The following is a 21512-nucleotide window of genomic DNA, read 5'->3' as shown; positions in this document are numbered from 1 at the left end:
TTATATACAGGCAAGATAGGGAGTAAGTCCTCCTGCACCCGTATTCAGAGGATGTTCTCATTAGGGCGTTTTTTTTCCGATGGTGGCGCTTGTGAAGCTTTTCTATATGAACGTAAAATTTTGTTTAGCGCCATCAGCGGAAAAAAAGCCCCAATGAGAACAATTTTGCCCCGTGAATACGGGTGCTGTATTTCTAGTCTTCTTGCTGGCGATGTAGTGGCGATCAGCCCTCTAGGGGTAGCTGGAAATTTTTTGTTGATTTTCAGCCTTACCGGCAACCACCACTTTCTCACTTGGTAGCGCTTGGTGATGTTAATGTTTTGGTAAACTGGCCTGTATGGCTGACTGCACCGGTGACATGTATTTTTACGTATATACATGTATATGTATATATAAATGTATATGTAACTTACATTACCGCCTAGACAAAAAATTCTATAGTCTAGAAAAGCGTTAATTTTAAAATATATTTCATTTAATATAATTGTTTATTAATATTAAAAATGCCAAAAACTGGCAAAAAAACTGTTGACATGTCTTCAACAAAAAAAAAAAGAGAGTTTTCAGCTATCAAAAAAACAACAATATTTATTGGGGCATTGATACAGTGATGATATAGATAGGCACCTGTATTGAGATTTTGTGCCTTTGTAGTTCTTCAAACAACCGTACGTCGCTAGCGCCATAAGTGAGCCGTAAGTGAGACGGAACTGAGCCGAGACGACCATCGAACACAGCTACAATTCGCGCACGTTACCGTGGTACTACTAGCGCCCCTCAATTATGCGGCGATCACATAGCGGAACGGTTTTTTGAGGCAAGTTCGTCCTCCTGTATTTCTAGTCTTCTTGATCGCCAGATTATGTGACGAATCGCCATCTCGCCAATTTTAAAAACGTCTCGCCAAAATTGTTGCCAAATCGCCAATTTGGCGGTAAATCGCACAACCTGGCAACCCTGCGGGGAAGTCGGAACGAACTCGGCAATTTACATGATTAAAACGTAAGATTATGAGGTTAGAGAACAAGCTGTCAAACAGATTACAAACACAAAACACAAGAACCAGAAAAAATCGCGTAGATCTACGTATATCAAATTAGATATATTCAAATCAAATTAGATGTAACTAGATATAATAAAATCTAATTAGATATAATCGCAGATCCGAAAGCAGCAAGATCTAATTATATGTATATAAGCATATATTATTAGATCTATGGAGATCTCATTAGACCTAAATAGATCTAATCAGATATGAGTAGACATAATCAGATCTAACCATATCGAAAATGCACCACGATCTAATTATAGTAAAGCATATATGATTAGATCTAACTAGATTTTATTAAATCTAAGTAGATATAATCAGATCTAATCATATCGAAAAGGTGGCAAGATCTAATTATATCTCGATATATACTTATATATGTCGAAATTTCATAGAAAGCTGCTGTTATTCTTTGGCATTTTTTTTCATATAACGAAAATTTCAAGAAAAAAAAATTTTTTTTTAATTATAAAAATATATTCCGGGGTCTATAAAACTAATACAAATAAAATTTATGTTTAATTGTTTATATTTATGAATATTAATTCTTGCATATATAATTTGCCGACCATGTGTCGGTCGATTCTCGGATTGTCATGATGAATATTCAAGTAGAACTAATTTTCGTTGTCTTTAATTTTTGCTGCTGTGGTTAAGTAGGTAAGGCTCTGGACCTTCACCAAGAGGATACTGTGTTCAAGTCCAGGCGATGGTAAGTATGTGTGGTGTAAATCTTTCGGTCCAATAGATCATTAATTGTATAAATAAAAAAATTAAATTGTTTAAACAATTTGAACAATAGTTTTTTTATTAAATCAATAAATTTTTGAAATCTCAGTGCTATCTCAGTATATCTAATTGGATCTCATTATATCTAATTAGATCTCAGTATATCTAATTAGAACTAGTTATATACAAGTAGATCGCGCCGCTTTGCGAATCTTATTCTATCTAAAGCGGTTAGATCTAATTTGATATACGTAGATCTACGCGATTTTTTTCTGGGGACCACCAATAGCGGTAATTTATGAAAACTTACCACTAAAATCAAAAGCAAATCAATAGCAAAAAAAGACCTGGGGTGCATTCCTTTAATAAAAATTTTTTGTTCGTTTTGCAATTTCTCCCTGTAATACCGGCCAAAATTTTATAGGAAAAAGCTGTTTCTTGTAGTGGCAGCACTAGCACATGACATTAATTTTTTGGCTTCCAATTATTAGATGGATAACTGTTCAATGTTTATATCAAACTGAAATAAATAGAAAATTGACTTGTCGTGATTGTTTGTTATTGTCACATAGCTCGTATCACACATTATCGTAAACTGTAAAGCCTGGAATATTGCATAAAGAAATTTATCACTTTTGTCGTTGTTTTTGTTTCTAGTTTTTAGTCGGTATTACAGGGCGAAATTGCAAAACGAAAAAAAATTTTTTATTAAAGGAATGCACCCCTGGTAACATTTGTTGGGGCATGTGGCCAGCGTTACCCGTTGAAAATTAAAAATTTTCAATACTCCGGCTAGGGCCATTGTTATTTTTATTGCTTAGACATATTTTGACCGTTAATCAACGAAAACATTATTCATATTTGAAAGAAAGGCAATAGAGTTTTTCAAAGCTTTTTTTGGAGCCTTATAAACATTTTATTTCAACTCTATGATGACATTTTTTGATCCGTTTTTTTAATTTTTTTTTCGGCGAGCCATAACTTTTGTTATAATCAAGATAGGGAGTTCGAATTAAGCTCAAATTATGCGGCTTAAAAAAATCTAGTGACGGCATTGGGGGTTTTCTTCTCTCTCAATAACGGTTTTCGAGAAAAAGAACTTTTTTTTTCAATTTTATAGTTTTTTTTCTCAAAAACTATTATAAATAGAAAGGAATTTCACAAAGCGGGCGATAGATTTTTTTGAGACACATAAATTGAGCCTAATACGAAGTCTCTACTATGATTTTGCGTCGAGTTATTTATTGCACCGTTTTTATAACTTGTAAAATTTTCACATAAATGATGAAGATGACAATGAAAATATGTTACTAAAAAAAATTGCTGAAAATGATTTTGCTGCAAAACAAAAATTGACGCAAAAAATGTTTCGGAAAAAAAAATGCAACATTATAAAGAAAAACATATTATGGTAAGCTATTCACATAACACTCAATTTAATATCTTGATTTTTTACACTAGAAACAAATAATAATTAATATGGTTCCAAAAATATCAGTGCACATATTTACAATTGTTAAATAAATAAAGTAACTAATATGAATAAATAATTTATGAAAAATTTTCTTTTTTTTCTATTAACAGATGGAAAAAAAAATGATGAATAAAGCCATTGGACAACCTGTATTGAATCAGTCAACAGACTCATCTTCAGATGAAGATTATAGTGATCAGATAACAACTTATGAACGTATGCATGCTAAAATGAATTCGCAATATAATCGAAAAGCTGAGGTATATTTATTCTTACAAATTTCTGTTTCAATTATTTTCACATTTGTGTATATGCAATACATAAAAAAAAATATTTTTTTTACAGAGGAGTGTCTCTAGAGAAAACTATAGCGATGATGAAAATATTCTGAATGTCAACAGAAGCTTTGGTCCAATGTCACCTGAAAATGATCCATTAGAACTGGTATTTTTAAAATTTTATATTGTATAATTGCAAATGTTATAGAAGTAGTATAACAATTCATTTTTTTATATTTATATTGACCAATAATTAAATTTTTCTTAAGATTCTTTTATCGACAAAAAAAATATTTTAAACTAATCGTAAATTGTAATTTCTAATAAAACAGTCTGAAAGCTTTGAAATAAGCAACCGTCAAAACCAAGCCTGTTCAACTAGCAGTAATGATCAAGAGGCACGGTAGTGCCTCGCGTCAAGTATGAGAAAAAAAAAAAAGTGGGATAAACGAGATTTAACTACCGTGCCTATATATTATCGACACAAAGCTAACCCTAACCCTCCAATTCCTCGGGAAATTATTTTAAAATATGATTGATCAGATAAATATATTATGTCTTCTGATCATTTTATTAAATCAATATCACACTTTTTTATAAAAAAAAAAAAAGATTTTTTAGAAGTATACTTTTCTTTTAAACTTCAAAATCATTTTCAGAAATTGCGCTTTTCTTGAAATTCTTATAAAACCTTACCGCACTCTGACAAACATTATAAAACCAAAATCAGATCAAAGCATTATGGCTGCCAGGTCCAGAGCAATTCACAACCTTATAGAATAAAAATTGAGCAATAATAGTAGAATGGTGTGAAAGAACCTTTATTTATATCATATACAGTATTCAATATCGCATCGTTGGTGCTACAGTATTCAATATCGCAGCGATGGTGCGCGCGCCATATGCCGTTGGGATATAGGCGCGAATCCTACTCATCAGGAGTGCTAATGTGTGCTAATATACAACATACACATGCTTACTGATAAACGTAACCTTTTGTTTATACACTTTTTTGTCTTTATCGTGCCCTTGTTTCTTGTGCCTTTTGGAATATATTATTTGATTGATGTGAAAAATATTCTGTCTTCTGATCATCTTATAAATTAATTGAATCTTTTCAATAAAAATAAAAACAGATTTTTGAGATGTATACCTTTTTTTTAAACTTTAAAATCATTTTTAGAAATTGCGTTTTTCTTGAAGATTATTTAAAACTTTACTGCACTCTGACAAATATTATAAAACCAAATCAGATCAAAGCAATATGGTTTCCAAGTCCAGAGCAATTTGACAACATTATAAAAATGAAATTGTGCAAGGTAGTAGTAGATGGTGTGGGAAACCTTTATATTTACCACAGTATCCAATATCGCATCGATGGCGCAAATTAAATAATGATACTTTAAGCTATGTTCCCAAGTCACATGTTATTGTTTATTTTTTTTTCCATTAAGTTTAATGAGTTTTTTTTTTTACATCATGTGTAAACAAAAATATAAAATATTTTTATTTACGAAAGGATTTATTTTCGATTATCTAAATCAGCTGCCAGAAGCATCGGTCTATAGAGCAAGAAAGCTAACATATTTAGATGGTGTGAAAAAACCTTTATATATGTCAGTATAGTATTCAATATCGCATCGATGACGCGAATCAAATAATCCCAGTTTAAAAAATCTCATAGAAACCACGAAAAAGCGTCAAATACACATGAAATGCTCATAGAATAATAATAATATCTATGAGCATTTGATGTGTATTTAACCCTTTTTCGCGGTTTCTATGAGATTTTTTTAACTGGGATGATACTTCAACCTATGTTCCCAAGTCTCATGTTGTTATTGTTTATTTTTCTTTCCGTCAAGTTTAATGAGTTTTTTTTTTTACAGGATATGTAAATAGAAATATAAAATATTTTTATTTACGAAATTATTTACGAAAGGATTTATTTTTCAATATCAAAATCAGCTGCTAAAAGCATCTGTCTATAGAGCAAAAAAACTAACATATTTAGATGGTGTAAAAAATCCATTATATATGTCACCCGTGTAGGAATCGCCAAGCATGTCCGTTATTTCCGCAAAAATACTAGCTGGATAAAAATTAATAATTTGTTCGTTGCTAGCAAAAACTGGTGAAGTAATGCAAAAAATGCTTACATATTTTTTTTTTTAGAACGAACAAAAATTAATACGGATGGTACCAAGTAATTTTATATACTTCTTAATATTATAGTTTTTTCTATCGAATGATTGAAGGACTTTACAAAAAGATGTGATATCTAAACAAAAAAAGAAACACAGTTTTTTTTACAAAAAAGAGCGTCAAGTATTCGAAATCCCCACTAATTATATGATTATAGTAATTTTATTTTATATTGATATTTATTAATTTTTTAGATACAAAAAGATATAATACCAAAATAAGTCAAGAAGGAAATATTTAACGCATATAATTAAGTCTTAATCTTTGACAAAATTTTATACTTGACCCCACCCGGTTCTTCCCAAATAAAATTTAAAGACTTTCACACTAATGCAGATCTACTGAAATTTAGTAGTCGTTCACTTTCAACATAAATGTATGCGCAGTCACAACCTTGCAACTTTATTATAGTAGTTTCATATAAAAAAGACAAGAATAGAGCGTGACAAGTGTGATTTTTTTGAAAATCTATGAAAAGTATTTGAATTATATTAAATTAATGTCTTAGAGCTCAAACGCACGACAAGCTAACTTTTGCTTGTAAACATGGCTGACGTAATTCTGAGTGATCTAAGCATGCGCAACACGTAAAATTACTAGAAAAACCACGATGGCTGACGACATATTACTAGTTTCATGGGAATTAGGACGGCCATGTTTACAAGTTCGACACAACCCAACTTGTTGCGCGTGCTCAGTGCGCTTTACAAGCGAAACTAGGCTTATCGTGAGTTTAAACCCTTAGCTTATTAGCATTGTAACTGAATTCATTTAGATTTTTTGGTGATATCTGGGAAAATTGCATAGTGGACACCACCTTTTACACTGTAAAATATATATTCGGCGCTCGTGTCATATTGTGTCATACGCATTCATTATTGAATTGTTGATTGACGAAATAAGTATATATATATATTAGACCGTTTCAAAAAAAAAAAAAAATTTTTTTTTTTCTCTTCCACCCCCTAAAATCTTAGTATTCAACAAGACAAACAATCTACTATTTTCAATTTTTTTTTTTTTTTTTTTTTAATGTCGCTCATCGACTTTGAATATTTTCCATTTAAAATACATGTAAGCAAAGTGTTTATTTTATACTTTTGTTCATAACTTTATCGATTTTTAAGCTAGAGACTTGGAAATACGACCATTCGAAAGCTTAAAAAAAAAGCTTTTAAATACATATTGGAAAAAAAATTTTTAATCATCTGTTTCGCGGCTAGAAAACTACGTAAACGTTTATTTCTAAACAAACGATAATTTATTTATTCGAAAACCTCTGGGCATTTATATAAAATTAAAAATTCGGCATATAAGATATAGTGTCTAAAGCTTTTTAATTAAGCTTTTTAAATAATCATCTTGAATTCACGGAGAGAAATGTTCAACAAAAATTGTGGTTCTGGTACAACAATTTAGTACCAAGATGCAAGCTTCGTTTTTTTTAATTGTTTTTCTTATAAAACTTGTTAAATGTTGAATATTATTCGTTTTGTAGATTCATAATTTTTGTTAAACAGAACCACAATTTTTATTGAACCACAATTATTAGTCCGCTTTATTACAAATTTTATTTCCTAATTTAATAATTTTTATTTTCACTTTAATATTTTTTGTTTTGTGCATTATAAATTTTGTTGTTCAGTACAATAATTTTTGAGGTCCAACAAAACTTGTATACCGCGTAAGAATTTTTGTCTTAGATCACCACAAATTTTGTGGTTCTAGAACCACAATTTTTGTCAGCTAGTAACAGATGATACACACAAACAAGTTTGGGAGGGATGTGTTAGTTGTGTGCAGTTGTGTGAGTTATTACTGTTGGCCGTTACAAGTTATGTTTATGCCTCACTCTGAATTATGTAGGAGAGATGGTTTGCATTGGTTTGGACCTGTCATTGATTGACAAAAACACAAAAAAATATGTAGACATTATTTGATTATTTAATTATTGAAGAATTATAACAATTAGTAAATTATAAAGTGCGTGAATATAAAATAAAACAGGTCGTGAATTTGCAGCTAAGATTACTTATGTTAGATTAGTCAGTACATAATTTTTTTTAGTTGATTCGATATTTGTTCATCACATAACCTTTCTTTTTAAACGTCAATTTAATTTTTTTATTTATCAACTATAACTTCTTTTTTTTTTACTTGGTTTTTTTTTTTTACTATTTTAGTTTTGTCAATTATATGTTTAGAGTGCATAGATTTATAACATAATGCAAAACTGGTGGTAAAACGTAATTAGAATATAAGTATGTTGAAATAAAAATAACAACAGATGTATTATGCTAAATAAACTTAAAAGTGTAATACTACATTTATAAAAATAATAAAAAAAAGATTTGCCACATAAATGATTGTATTAATTGTTAATTAATTATTAATTAATTATGAATTATTATTATTATTATTTTTTTTTAATAAAAGAGTTCATTAATTTTTATTTAGGTAGAAAACAAATTTCGTTTACTCCGTAATAATTTTCATTGAAAGTTGAATAAATTTAATTGTTACTGTACAATAAATTTTATTAAAAAATCAAGAAATTATGTTTAATTTACAAGAATTTTTATTTGAAATTAAATAAATTTTATTGGTACTGGTAACAATTTTTATTTGAAGAAGAACAAATTTTGTTTGTTTTACCAGAATTTTTATTAGAAGTTATATAGATTTTAATACGTGCCCAATAGATTTTGTTGTACAGAACCGTAATTTTTGTGCCCCGGGAACCACAAAAATTGTGGATCGGTAAAGCAAGTTTTGATAATGCCCACATCATATTTTATTGGACTTACATCTTGGTACTTTTTTGTGGTTCTGTTCAACAATTTTTAAGTATTTTTTTAACAATTTTTGTTGGATATTTCTCTCCGTGATTGAAATATATTGATTATTTCGAAAGTTATGATTTTTTGAAACACCTAACCGAAAACAGCATTCATTCGTTTATAAAAAAATTACACAAATAACATTGTTTTTTTTTCAGTGTTTCAAAAAATTATAACTTTTATAATAATCAATAAATTTCAATTCAAGATGATTATTTAAAAAGCTTAATCAAAAAGCTTTAGACACTATATTTTATATACCGAATTTTTAATTTTATATGAATGCCCAGAGGTCTTCGAATAAATAAATTATCGTTTTTTTAGAAATAAACGTTTATAAAGTTCTCTAGCCACGAAACAGTTGATCAAAAATTTTTTTCAATATGTATTTCAAAGCTTTTTTTTTGAGCTTTCGAATGGTCGTATTACCAAGTCTCTAGCTCAAAAACTGATAAAGTTATAAACAAAAGTATAAAATGAACATTCTGCTTACATGTTTTTTAAATGGAAAATATTTAAAGTCGATGAGCGACATTGAAAAAAAAAAAAAAAAAAAAATTGAAAATAGTAGATGGTTTGTCTTGTTAAATACTAAGATTTTAGGGGGTGGGAGAGAAAAAAAAAGAATTTTTTTTTTTTTTTGAAACGGCCTAATATATATATGTATAGAGGTATATATATATATGTATATATATATTTTTTTAAACACGCCGGCAAGGTAACAAGATTGTATGCTGCCAGTCCTAAGCCTAGATAAAATGTGAAGGGTATATATATATATAATAATGGATAATTGGAAAATACCATTAACTCTGTTGTCGAGACGTGTGTAGGCTTCAAATTTTATTTGGGAAGAACCGGGCGGGGTCAGGTATAAAATTTTGTCAAAGATTAAGACTTAATTATATGCGTTAAATATTTCCTTCTTGACTTATTTTGGTATTATATCTTTTTGTATCTAAAAAATTAATAAATATCAATATAAAATAAAATTACTATAATCATATAATTAGTGGGGATCTCGAATACTTGACGCTCTTTTTTGTAAAAAAAACTGTGTTTCTTTTTTTGTTTAGATATAAATTTATCAAAACAACCAATACATTCAAGAAAAAATCTTGCTTGTTTACTAGAGGTAAACTATAACAGCTTACAATTATACTTTTACATTGATAATCTATTAAATTTCTTCAATTGCAAAATTTGAAGGCGGCTAATAATTTTTTTTTTTTTTGTAATTTATCTTTCAGGATGACGCGCAAAACTCTAATTCCCAGTCAAGTGAACTGACAAATTCAAGAAACCACCGATGGCTGAATGAAAGAAATAGCCAAGAAGTTCAGTATAATAACAATGTAAGTTTTTGAATAAAATTTAACCCAGGTATTTATTTTTTACTTTCTGTTATACCTTTATGATTGTTTTCCTGCTTTACATATCATATAATTGAATATTTATCAGACAATTGATTTATTATTTGTGATTTTCAGAATTTTGATCAACGGCAGACTGATGATGCTGAACAAAATGATGATTTCTCTGATGATCAATCTGGCCACAGTAACGACGATAATAATGACGAAGTGCTTCGAGATAATAATCATAATTTGGTATAAAATTATTAGTCAATTTATATAATATTTTCACATACCTTATTCAATAGTATTTCTAGATGGTCGTTATATCAAAATAAACTTTTTCAGGAACGACAAGAAAACGTAGATCCCAACAGAACATTCAATCATGAAGTGTCAGAAGGGGTTGGCTTGAATTTGGATGAACTAAGAGCCCAGCCAAAGGTAAAAATTTTTTGTTCTATAATATATTTTCTTGTGATATATAAATAAATATAAAATAAAATTAATTATAACTTACAGCGCTGGAAGCATTTACATGGAATAGTATAGGTAAAAGCTAGTCAGTATCTATTAATTCCCAGTCCATTAACGATGTTAAAGAAGGAAGCATCTTATGCTTCTCTTCTTATTAAGTTTTTAGTACCTGAAACAGTTTTAGCGACACATTCACGCACTGGAAAAAAATCTAACGCTTTTTTAAATCGAGCAGCCAAACCTGGAATAGACGAAAGAATTATAACAGCCATTTACGGTAATTTTTCACGCTCCTTTTTTAATTTATTCAATAATCTATATCTTGATATGTAACCATGTTGATTTCTTTATTGAATTCATTCTATGTTTATAGTATATTGATTAGTTAATATTTTGTATTCCAGAAAGTATTAAGAAAATTTATCCACAAGCAAATAAATCATTTGTTCTGAATGGCATAACGAGTGCATGCAACACAGCATCATCAAAAGTGAGGAAGCAAGCTCGTAAAAATTCAGGCAGCAATCCAGCTCGTAAAAATTCAGGCAGCAATCAAATTTAATTGGAATAATGTAAATTGGAAAAAATTAGGTAAGTTTAATCTATTCTCATTTTTATAATTTTTACAATGTTGATCTTGATGTACTATAACAGTTGTATAATTTTCAATTCTTTTTTCAGAATGGTTTATCAACAGTAGAAGATAAAAAAAAAAAATTCCATAAAAGTCTCTTACGTATATGTAAGTGGTTCCATTCGACCACGAGAGCGCGCCACACTACGGTCACTGATTTAGGAAGCAATCTCCACAACAAACACTTATGATATAATAAAATAAATTTTATTTAGATAAGTTAGCTCACTTATAGAATTAAGTTTAGGTAAAAGGAAGAAAATTTTGATAGTAACAAGAAATAATTAATTAAATAGATTGAATAATCAAATTATATCAATTACCTGATAAATTGGCTGAGGAATCTTATTTTTGTAATATTAATTTTTCCATACCCGGGAAAAACGGTTTGTATACAACCATATACAATCATATACGACCATATATGATTGTATACAAACTCATACAGTTGTATATCGCCATTTTCTGTATACAAATTTATAAAGTTGTATACAGTTGTATACAACTATATATGGAATTTATAGCCCGGGAAAAACGGTTTGTATACAACCATATACAACCATATACAACCATATACAATCATATACAAACATATACAATCGTATATAGATGTATATGGAAAGTTGATTATTTTAGTGACTTTGTATACAACCATATACAGTTGTATATAAGTTTATACAATCATATAAATTTGTATATAAGTTTATAAAACTATATAAACTTGTTCATGAGGTATAAACTGTTTGTATACAACCATATACAACCATATACAACTATATACAACCATATACAACCATATACAACCATATACAACCATATACAGCTATATACAACCATATACAACTATATACAACCATATACAACTATATACAACCATATACAACCATATACAACTATATACAACCATATACAACTATATACAATCATATACAACCATACAACTTGGTAGCTTAGTTTATTAATCTTGTATACAATCATATATGGTTATATACAAACATATATATGGACATATACAACTGTATATATATTTATATATGTTTATATATATGAATTTATAAAATCATATACAACTATACAACTTGGTAGCTTACTTTATTTATCTTGTATACAATTATATATGGTTATATATACAAACATATATGGACATTTTTAAAATGATATACAATTTTACAACTCAGTAGCACATTGAAGACTGACCAACCTATGACTTGCCATTTATTAATTTTTATTCGGGTCACTAAGACTGATTTTTTCTCATTCTTTCCATGTATATAAAAATATATTAAGAACCGCTATTATGTATTTAATATTGGAAGGGTGTTTGTTTAATAATATATAACAGCTACTTATTTTTTTTACGAAACGAAAATTTCAGGGATAAAAAATTTTTTTCATGAATTATGGCAATATACATTCCGGGGTATACGAAACAAATGAAATTCATATATCGGCCGAGTGTTAGTTGATCCTTGGATTGCTATGATTATAATGAATATTTAAGTAGAACAAATTTTCATAATTTTCGATTGCAGCTGTCGTGGTTAGGTAAGTAAGGCTCTGGAGTTTCAACTAGAAGATACCGTGTTCAAGTCCCGGTAAAGTCAAGTATTTATGGTGTAATTTTTTCGGTCAAATAAATATATAGACAAAAAAATTAAATTGTTTAAATAATTATAAATTTTTTTTTTTTTTATGATATTAATAAATTTTTGAAAGTCACGGCATATAAACTTGTATACAACTATCTATGTTTGTATACAACTATCTATGTTTGTATACAACCATTCTTGAATTTGATCTATAAATTCCATATATGGTTGTATACAACTGTATACAACTTTATAAATTTGTATACAGAAAATGGCGATATACAACTGTATGAGTTTGTATACAATCATATATGGTCGTATATGATTGTATATGGTTGTATACAAACCGTTTTTCCCGGGAGATCAAATTCAAGAATACACTGAGAAAAAAAATGTCTGCATTTAAGAGAAAAGTTACTTAAATATAGAAAAATTTTGCTTGAAAGTTTTAGGCTTTGATTTAAAAAAAAAATGTATTAAATTGAGCATAATATTTTTTAATTAAAGCAATTTATTTGCTTTAATTTAAGACAGTTTTCTTTTTATTTAAGAGAAAAGAGAATTAATTTAAGAGAAACTTTGCTAAAAAGGAAGCAAAAATATCCTTTAAATCAAGCGAATAAGCGGTCTAGTTAAAACAAAAGTTGCTAAAATTAAATGACATTTGATTTTATTTAATGGGTAAATCGTTTAATTTAAGGATAATATTGATTGAATTAATAGAAAATTGTTTTTATACAAATGATAAATGAATTAATTTAAAAAAATTATGAATCAATTCAAGACAAAAAGCGATCTAGTTAAGACACAAGTTGCTAAAATTGAGCGACATTTCATTTAATTTAATGGGTAAGTCGTTTAACTTGAGGAAATTATCAATTAATTTGGAAAAATTATGAATCAATTTAAAGCAGAAAAGCGATCTAATCAAGACAGAAGTTGCTAAAATTGAGCGACATTTCATTCAATTTAATGGTTAAGTCATTTAATTTAAGGAAGTTATAGATTAAATTAATAGAAAATTGTTTTTATTTTTGATTAAAAGAAATGAAAATAAAAAAAAAAATTATTTTTTTATTTTTCCTTTTTTTTCAGGAGTTATTTTATTTTACACTTGAAGATTTAATTGTTTTTTTTTTTTTTTTTTGTCCTAACCGAGCCTCGAACCTCTGCCTAATCTAAACCTATCTAAACCTATACTTTTAAAAGCCAGTGCGTTACCCCCTGAACCATCGCGCGTTAACGTATCAGAGACAAAATTATGAAGCCCTTGAATCAAAAGTTTCATCACATCCCGATAGGCTGGTTGGTTTTATTTTTTTTACATGTAATTGTTTAAATTTTTATTAATACATCTTTCTGTCACTTTATTTAACTAGCTTAAAGAAAAACGAAAAAAATACCTATCTCACTATAGGCACTTAGTTATTTTATTTTAGATGTCTTCTTAAAATATTTTATACATATATTGTAAAAATTTTTTCTTTCTCAAAATCAGTTGAATATTTATTTCTAATTATTTCGAGAAGACATCTAAAATAAAATAACTAAGTGCCTATAGTGAGATAGGTATTTTTTTTGTTTTCCTTTAAGCTAGTTAAATAAAGTGACAGAAAGATGTATTAATAAAAATTTAAACATAAAATTTACATGTAAACAAAATTTACATGTAAAAAAAGTAAGTTTATACAATCATATAAATTTGTATATAAGTTTATAAAACTATATAAACTTGTTCATGAGGTATAAACTGTTTGTATACAACCATATACAACCATATACAACTATATACAACCATATACAACTATATACAACCATATACAACCATATACTGTATATGTTTGTATATGATTGTATATGTTTGTATATGATTGTATATGGTTGTATATGGTTGTATATGGTTGTATACAAACCGTTTTTCCCGGGTATAATAAATCATATTCGATAGTGAAATGTTAATTCATCTAGAGATTAAAAATGTATTAAAATAACATTAAATTATCATCGTAACAAGTTTATTAAAAAGTTTATAATAGATCGATAAATAAATGATTTCTCAGGTAATTGATATAACCCAGGTAGGAATCACCCAGCCGTAACGATTGTAACAGGCTTGGCACAAGCTTGACTTCCAAACCTTGTGTCCCAAGTTTGTGTCGAGCCTGTTACGATGGTCTGACTCTAGGCTCACACAAAGCCTTGGAAATCAGTCTTGTGTCAAGATTGGATTTTAAGTTTGACACAAGCTTGGATTACAAGTTTGTGTCAACATTGGATTTTAAGTTTGACACAAGCTTGGTATACCAAGCGTAAACATGACATTTATTTCGATTCATCAGGCATTATAATTGTGTCAAGCCTGTACTTTTTTGTTTTACCCGGCTTCACACGAGCCTTGTGTCAAGCTCGTTTTATCAAGCTTGACACGAGACTTGACTTGTGCATATGTTCAATTAAAAAAAAAAAAAATTATAATATTTAAATCTACATATAGAGTGTAAATAGAAATTTCAAATAGCAATTATTAGGTTTTGAGTATCGTGCCAATCTGTTACAAGGACTGTGTATTAAGTCTCGAATATATCTTTAATTCACACAAAATTTTTTGTGAGTCTGTTATGAATACCCCGGTGGTTGACGTGATAGAGCATCGGAATTCCACGTGAGAGACCTAGGATCGATCCCCCAGTACGCCGTTTATTTTCGCTCAAATTATTATCGTTAATTCAACTTGGATCGTGTAAATAATAATAATGTCAAAAATAATAAATTAATAATAATAGTTATTTATATTTATTTATAATTTTTTTTGCAAGACTGTCTCAAGCTTGGATTCAAAGCTTGTGTCATTGACTTGATTTGAAGCTTGACACAAGCAAATACATGGTTATCATTCCAGGCTCTTGCCAAGCTTGACACACGCTTGGAATCCAAGCTTGACACAAGCTTCGAAGCCTGGAATCCAAGCTTGACACAAGCTTGTCCCAATCGTCGATTCCTACCTGGGAAGTTGATAATAGTTTACAAATTTTTTTTTATAAATATCAACAAGATATATCAAATTCGACAGTAGAATTTTTTTTCATCTAAATTTTATATAAGTATAAAATTTTGTTGTCACAATAAATTGTTGATAATAAAAGAAAAATTTCATGTTTAAAATATATCAATGTTTGTAAAAAATGAAATTTACAAAAAAAAAAAAAAAAAGAAAATTTAGTTTATCGAAAACTAATAATTATAAAAAAATAAGAATCATTTATGGAAATTTAGAAAAAAATTTATATTCAATAGCAAAATTTTTGTTTAATTATCATTTAAAAAACTCATTATACGTAAAAACATGAAACTTTATATCATAACAATCAATATTTTATATAAAATCAAATAATCGAACATCTGAGATACTCGAAATTAATAATAATTAAGAAAATTGATAACATTTTACAAAAAAAATAGAACAGGAGCGTCGTATATAAAACCAACAAATTGCTCAATAGGTTTATACAAATATGAAATAGTAATTGATATCAATAACACTTACCTTTTTCCAATTAATCCACGTATAAATAAACATATTGAAAATGCTAAAAAAATTTCGTAATTTTCTGTTATTTATTAATCAAAATTTATTTGATCACAACAAATAATCTTTTAATTTTTTTTTTTAGGCATACCTTAATGTTCTTATAAGATACACTTATAAGAAATATTTTTTGGCATTCTTCATTATTATTATAAAATTTGTATAAGAAAGCGGCAAAAAACTTATATAAACGTTCTATAAGTTCATCTTATAAGTCTCTCCTATAAGTGTGACTTATAGGATTTTTTTGTACGTGTTAGTTCGTAAGTTATGAGCGTTTTTTTTTTTTCGCCGATGAATTCAAGACTGCGGCTGAGCCTAGGGCTCCTAGCCTCCGTAACAAGGGCAAATCAAGAAGGAAAAAATCATGAAAATTAATGAATAAATACTATTGTTGATTAGTTAATGTCATTTTATCTTTTTTATTATTATTTTTTAGTCATTTTAATCAAGAAAAATATACATATATACCGGGTGTCCCATTTTAATTTATCAATGGATTTTTCTCGAAAAATAAAGCTCAAATTGTAAAATGTTTCAAGTAAAAGTTGTAGAGTTTGGAAAGGGAAAAAAAAAAACAAAAAAAAAAATTCGAAAAATCCAAAATGGCGGAGTTTCCGGTATAAACATAGTTTTTTTAAATGGATAGTGCATTTTTTTTTTGCACCAAAACATTTTCTACATCAAAACTAACACTGTTTATTTGAAAAATTTTTCGATAAAATCGCTTTTTTTTCGGGCCGATTTTATCTGTTTATGGATTTTCCTGAAAAAATATGGCTTTAATTAAAAAATGATATACAGAAAAGTTGTACCGCCCAGAAAGACAAAAACGAAAAAAAAAAAACTTCCGAAAAAAAATAAAAATGGCGGAGTTAAAAGCATAAACAAAGTTTTGAAAAAAAAATCGATTTTTCCGGAAAATTTTATTTAGAAAAAGTGATAGCCTTGATGTGAACAATCTTTTAATAAAAAAAAATTACACCTAACCTCGAAAAAAAAAACACATCTATCTCTGGCAATACAAAAGTACGGAAGCCGGGTAGGGACATCGAGTGTTTACGTGCAATCGTACGAACGCAAACAGACAAACTAAAGTTAGCGTACGTGCGAAGAACGATTGCACGTAAGCACTCAAGAAAAAATAATAAAAATCGGCGCGCGCATGCTTAATCCGCCATATTATTTATTGTTATTTATAATTTCATTCTGTCAAATGTCAATAAATAATTATAAACATTGCTTCAAATCTGTTCCAATATTGATATATAAATTTATTTAATAAAAATATCGAATTTTTTAAAAATACATGACATTTATATAAAATAATAATAAACCTTGCTACAATATAAATATTAATAAATTCAATAAAAGTAAACAACAAATTGCGAGTTGCCGTTAGGACTATATATGCGTGGTCTTCGGCCCCTTCTCTGGTGAACGCCTAAGCTCGCGCGTCTGTTTATCCATATAAATACAAGCAGTATGCACGCTATTTGTTGTTAAATTAATAACTCGGTAAATAATTAATAAAAATATCTAAAAATTCGTATAAAATTTCTTGATATACTGCTCAACAATATTGCCAATGACAAGTTACTCAGTTTTTAAATTTCTTCGACTCTTTTTTCATTCAAAGTTAGACAGATTGAATTTTTCCTCGACGTTAAACAATCATATAATAAAAATTAAACAATATAAATAAATGAGTTTTTTGCTCATACTGTTGTAATCGGCAGCTTATAATGAAGCTACAGTCAAAAATTCAAGTCGATTTATTAATTTTTAAAGAAGTTGTCACGAGTTATATGATTAAAAAAAAGTATTTTTTTCAAAAAAAAAAATTTTGTTTTTATTTTTTATCACGTTAACTAATTATTATTTAAAAAAATTGATTTGACGAAAAATATGTATTTTTCAATCCTATTAACGACTGTATTTTTTATTTTTCTGATTTATCAATTTTAATTTTTCTTATTTTCCACCCACCGAAACGTAGCGTTTTCTTGTTAGTCCGTAAGCTGATGGCTAAAAAACTAGACTCAACCGTATACGAAAAGAATGTGTCAAATGGTAGTCCTTGAGACCTAGAACACATTGCACATACCCTCAAGCAGTTTTTTGATCACTCATCCACAGGTAAGCCAGGTAAAAAATCGATTATTCAGACTCCTCATAATTACATAATTTTTTGTTTAAATACTTTTAATTTTAATATAGTAACTTAATTTTAAACTCTCAAGCAAATTAATTGTAGCCCTGCCGAGATATTAATTTTTGAAAATTAAAAAAATCACGAATTATAAGAGACGTTACAATTGCTTGGCGAGCTAGGATATTTTTTTTTAATGTATTTTAAATATAAAAAAAAAAATCTCAAGCAAAAAAAAAATATCTAAAAGGGTTAAAAAAATTATTATAAATTAAATTGAATTGTAGAGCAATGCGGGGGCTGGGGATTACAGAGGGGCGCGAAAAAAATAGAGTAGTGGGAAGTTTTTATCTTTTTTCTCTCTATAGTTTTCCTCTTCTAATATAAACTCCAAGCTGACTGCCAAACTCCCCACCACTCTTTTCTTTTCGCGCCGCTCTGTAATCCCCATACCGCTCAGCCCCCGCATTGCTCTATAATTTAAATTTTATAATATAATTTTTAATAATTTTTTTAACCCTTTTAGCTATTTTTTTTTTGCTTGAGATTTTTTTTTTTATATTTAAAATACATTAAAAAAAAATATCCTAGCTCGCCAAGCAATTGTAACGTCTCTTATAATTCGTGATTTTTTTAATTTTCAAAAATTAATATCTCGGCAGGGCTACAATTAATTTGCTTGAGAGTTTAAAATTAAGTTAATATATTAAAATTAAAAGTATTTACACAAAAAATTATGTAATTATGAGGAGTCTGAATAATCGATTTTTTACCTGGCTTACCTGTGGATGAGTGACCAAAAAACTGCTTGAGGGTATATGCAATGTGTTCTAGGTCTCAAGGACTACCATTTGACACATTCTTTTCGTATACGGTTGAGTCTAGTTTTTTAGCCATCAGCTTACCGTCTATCAGTGTTGGGTAGGTAAGATACCTTGGTATCTTACATGTGTAAGATACCATGTAAGATACTGTATCTTACATCATCGGTTTCATACATCGAGGTATCTAACATTGCGTTCCCAGCGCCTTCTACGAATAAAAGTGGAACCTTCGTGCTACAATTTGTTTTTATTCGATAAATACATGTAATTCATTTATTAAATAAATAAAAATTCCAAAAACAAGCAGTAGCTAAGGAAAAGATTTAGCTAAGGAATTAATGTTGCTTAAAAAAGAATTTCTTTGGCAACTGTAATTCCTTAGCTCCATCTTTTCCTTAGCTACTATTTCTCTTTGGGATTTTTATTTATTTAAAAAATTAGTTATTTAAAATCAAAGCAACATTAATTCCTTAAAATATAATTTTTTGGCAACATTAATTTCTTAGCTACATCTTTTTCTTAGCTACTGCTTTTCCTTGGACATTTTAATTTATTTAATAAATAAAATTACATGCATTTTATTTTTTAAATAAATAAAAATCCCAAGGAAAAATAGTAGCTAAGGAAAAGATAAAGCTAAGGAATTACAGTTGCCAAAGAAATTCTTTTTTAAGCAACATTAATTCCTTAGCTACATCTTTCCCTTAGCTACTGCTTTTTCTTGGACATTTCCATCTTTTAAAAATAAAATGACATGTATATTATTTATTTAATAAATAGAAAATGTCCGAGGAAAAGCAGTAGCTAAGGAAAGGATGGAGCTAAGAAATTAATGTTGCCAAAAAATTATGTTTCAAGCAACATTAATTCCTTAAAACTGGTTTTCCTTGATATTATATATATTTATATAACAAATAAATTACATGTACCAATATATATCGAGCAATAAGAACTAATTGTCGAGTCGACAGTCAATAAGAATGTTCAAAATGGCGTCAGAGGTATCTTACAGTTTCTTACAGTATCTTACAGTATCTTACTGTAAGTGTATGAAACCTCAAAAATCGACCATTTACCCATCACTGCCGTCTATGTCTTCGAGCGCTCGACTGGTTATTGCCATATATTTAATACTACTATATTGCGCATCGCCTATGCTTTCCCATAAGTGGAACGCTGGTTCCTCAAACGGTGCAGACAATCTCTCTGTCGCAGTCCTTGGAAGATTTAGGCAATGACAAGAGTGGGGATTCGGCTTCCATACATGCGCAATGAATTTGTGTGCGTATTATTTCTGTATATGTGTTGAGCTATTCCGAGTTCTGCTGAATCCCCACTCTTGTCATTGCCTAAATCTTCTAAGGACTGCGACAGAGAGATTGTCTGCACCGTTTGAGGAACCAGCAAAATCGAGCCCCATGCGCAATATAGTAGTATTAAATATATGGTTATTGCATCCGGACCCTCAATTGTAAATAAAAATAAATTTTTTATTATCAACTTTTACCAAAATTATCTAAAAATACAACTCTTATTATGAATTGTTTTTTTTACTTTTTAAAAATAAAAAAGTGACGTTTTATGTTACTTATAACTTATAAGTACAATATCTTCACCATCTTTTTCATTTTGCATTTAAAATTACATTTAGAAGATCACTCAATTTTAGAAGGCTGTTGACTTCTTTGAAGATAATGTCAATTTGTATTTGTTGTGGCCACAAATAGCTTTCATCCTCTTTACTGAAATAAACAGATGATAAAATAATGTATAATAAATAATGAATAAATGATAGTTTTAAACAATAGTATTTAAAAAAATATTGACTTACGGTGTCTCTCATTCTTAAATAGTTTTGTGTTGAACTGTCTACCTAAAAAAGTTCAGATGTTGAAATGATATAAGATTATGCATGGACACAGCTGTTGACAGCGTCTTAACAATATCCCGAGCACATACATTTATTATGATAATTTCCGTCAATCGTGAATTATTAGGTATAAATATTGTATATTATCCTAATTATTGTCACCGTCTTATCAATTTAAACAAAATAATTCGATAAACAATTATCACTGAATATGGCATACCTACGGAAGCCATATACAGACCATTTGTTTTGATTTGTTTATTCATAATAATAACAATATTGAATATAATATGGCAAATAAAGCATGCGCGCGCCGATTTTCATTTTTTTCTTGCGTGCGTACGTGCGATTGCAAGTACGATTGCAAGTACGCAAACTTTGGTGTTTTCTGTAGGGATGTGCGATACTTGGCGATATATCGGAACAGCCGATATATCGCCAATATATATCG

At 28.5% G+C, this 21512-nt stretch overlaps 1 protein-coding gene and 1 long non-coding RNA gene across 3 annotated transcripts; one reads left to right on the top strand and one right to left on the bottom strand.

Annotated features, from left to right (window-relative positions):
• The first annotated feature begins 585 nt into the window (after window positions 1-585).
• On the top strand, window positions 586-11564 carry LOC122849262 (probable serine/threonine-protein kinase clkA). Of its 2 annotated transcripts, none has more exons than XM_044147936.1 (8): window positions 586-3511; window positions 3597-3695; window positions 9825-9929; window positions 10065-10184; window positions 10278-10373; window positions 10452-10683; window positions 10811-10997; window positions 11088-11564. In XM_044147936.1, the coding sequence occupies exons 1-6, from the start codon at window positions 3362-3364 to the stop codon at window positions 10479-10481; spliced, it is 600 nt and encodes a 199-aa protein (XP_044003871.1). In that variant the 5' UTR covers window positions 586-3361; the 3' UTR covers window positions 10482-10683; window positions 10811-10997; window positions 11088-11564. The 2 variants fall into 2 exon arrangements, with proteins under 2 accessions (XP_044003871.1, XP_044003872.1); XM_044147937.1 differs by having other exon boundaries at window positions 1284-3511; window positions 10815-10997.
• An 8610-nt stretch (window positions 11565-20174) lies between these two features.
• On the bottom strand, window positions 20175-21405 carry LOC122849261. The gene is made up of 3 exons (XR_006373552.1): window positions 21151-21405; window positions 21023-21064; window positions 20175-20933 (listed from the first exon to the last, which is right to left on the bottom strand). It is a non-coding gene; the product is annotated as an uncharacterized LOC122849261 (long non-coding RNA).
• Between the last annotated feature and the right edge of the window lie 107 nt (window positions 21406-21512).

This window comes from Aphidius gifuensis, linkage group LG2 (genome assembly GCF_014905175.1).
Source record: "Aphidius gifuensis isolate YNYX2018 linkage group LG2, ASM1490517v1, whole genome shotgun sequence".
Lineage (NCBI taxonomy): Eukaryota > Metazoa > Arthropoda > Insecta > Hymenoptera > Braconidae > Aphidius > Aphidius gifuensis.
The sequence above is the reverse complement of the archived record's forward strand: the minus strand, read 5'-3'. Positions and strand labels throughout refer to the sequence as shown.

Excerpts from the sequence above, each read along its gene's own strand:
- LOC122849262 (XM_044147936.1), top strand. The coding sequence starts at position 3,362 with ATGGAAAAAAAAATGATGAATAAAGCCATTGGACAACCTGTATTGAAT. Across the intron at positions 9,930-10,064 it reads AAGTTCAGTATAATAACAAT|AATTTTGATCAACGGCAGAC; the intron begins GTAAGTTTTTGA and ends TGTGATTTTCAG. Across the intron at positions 10,374-10,451 it reads AACTAAGAGCCCAGCCAAAG|CGCTGGAAGCATTTACATGG; the intron begins GTAAAAATTTTT and ends TATAACTTACAG.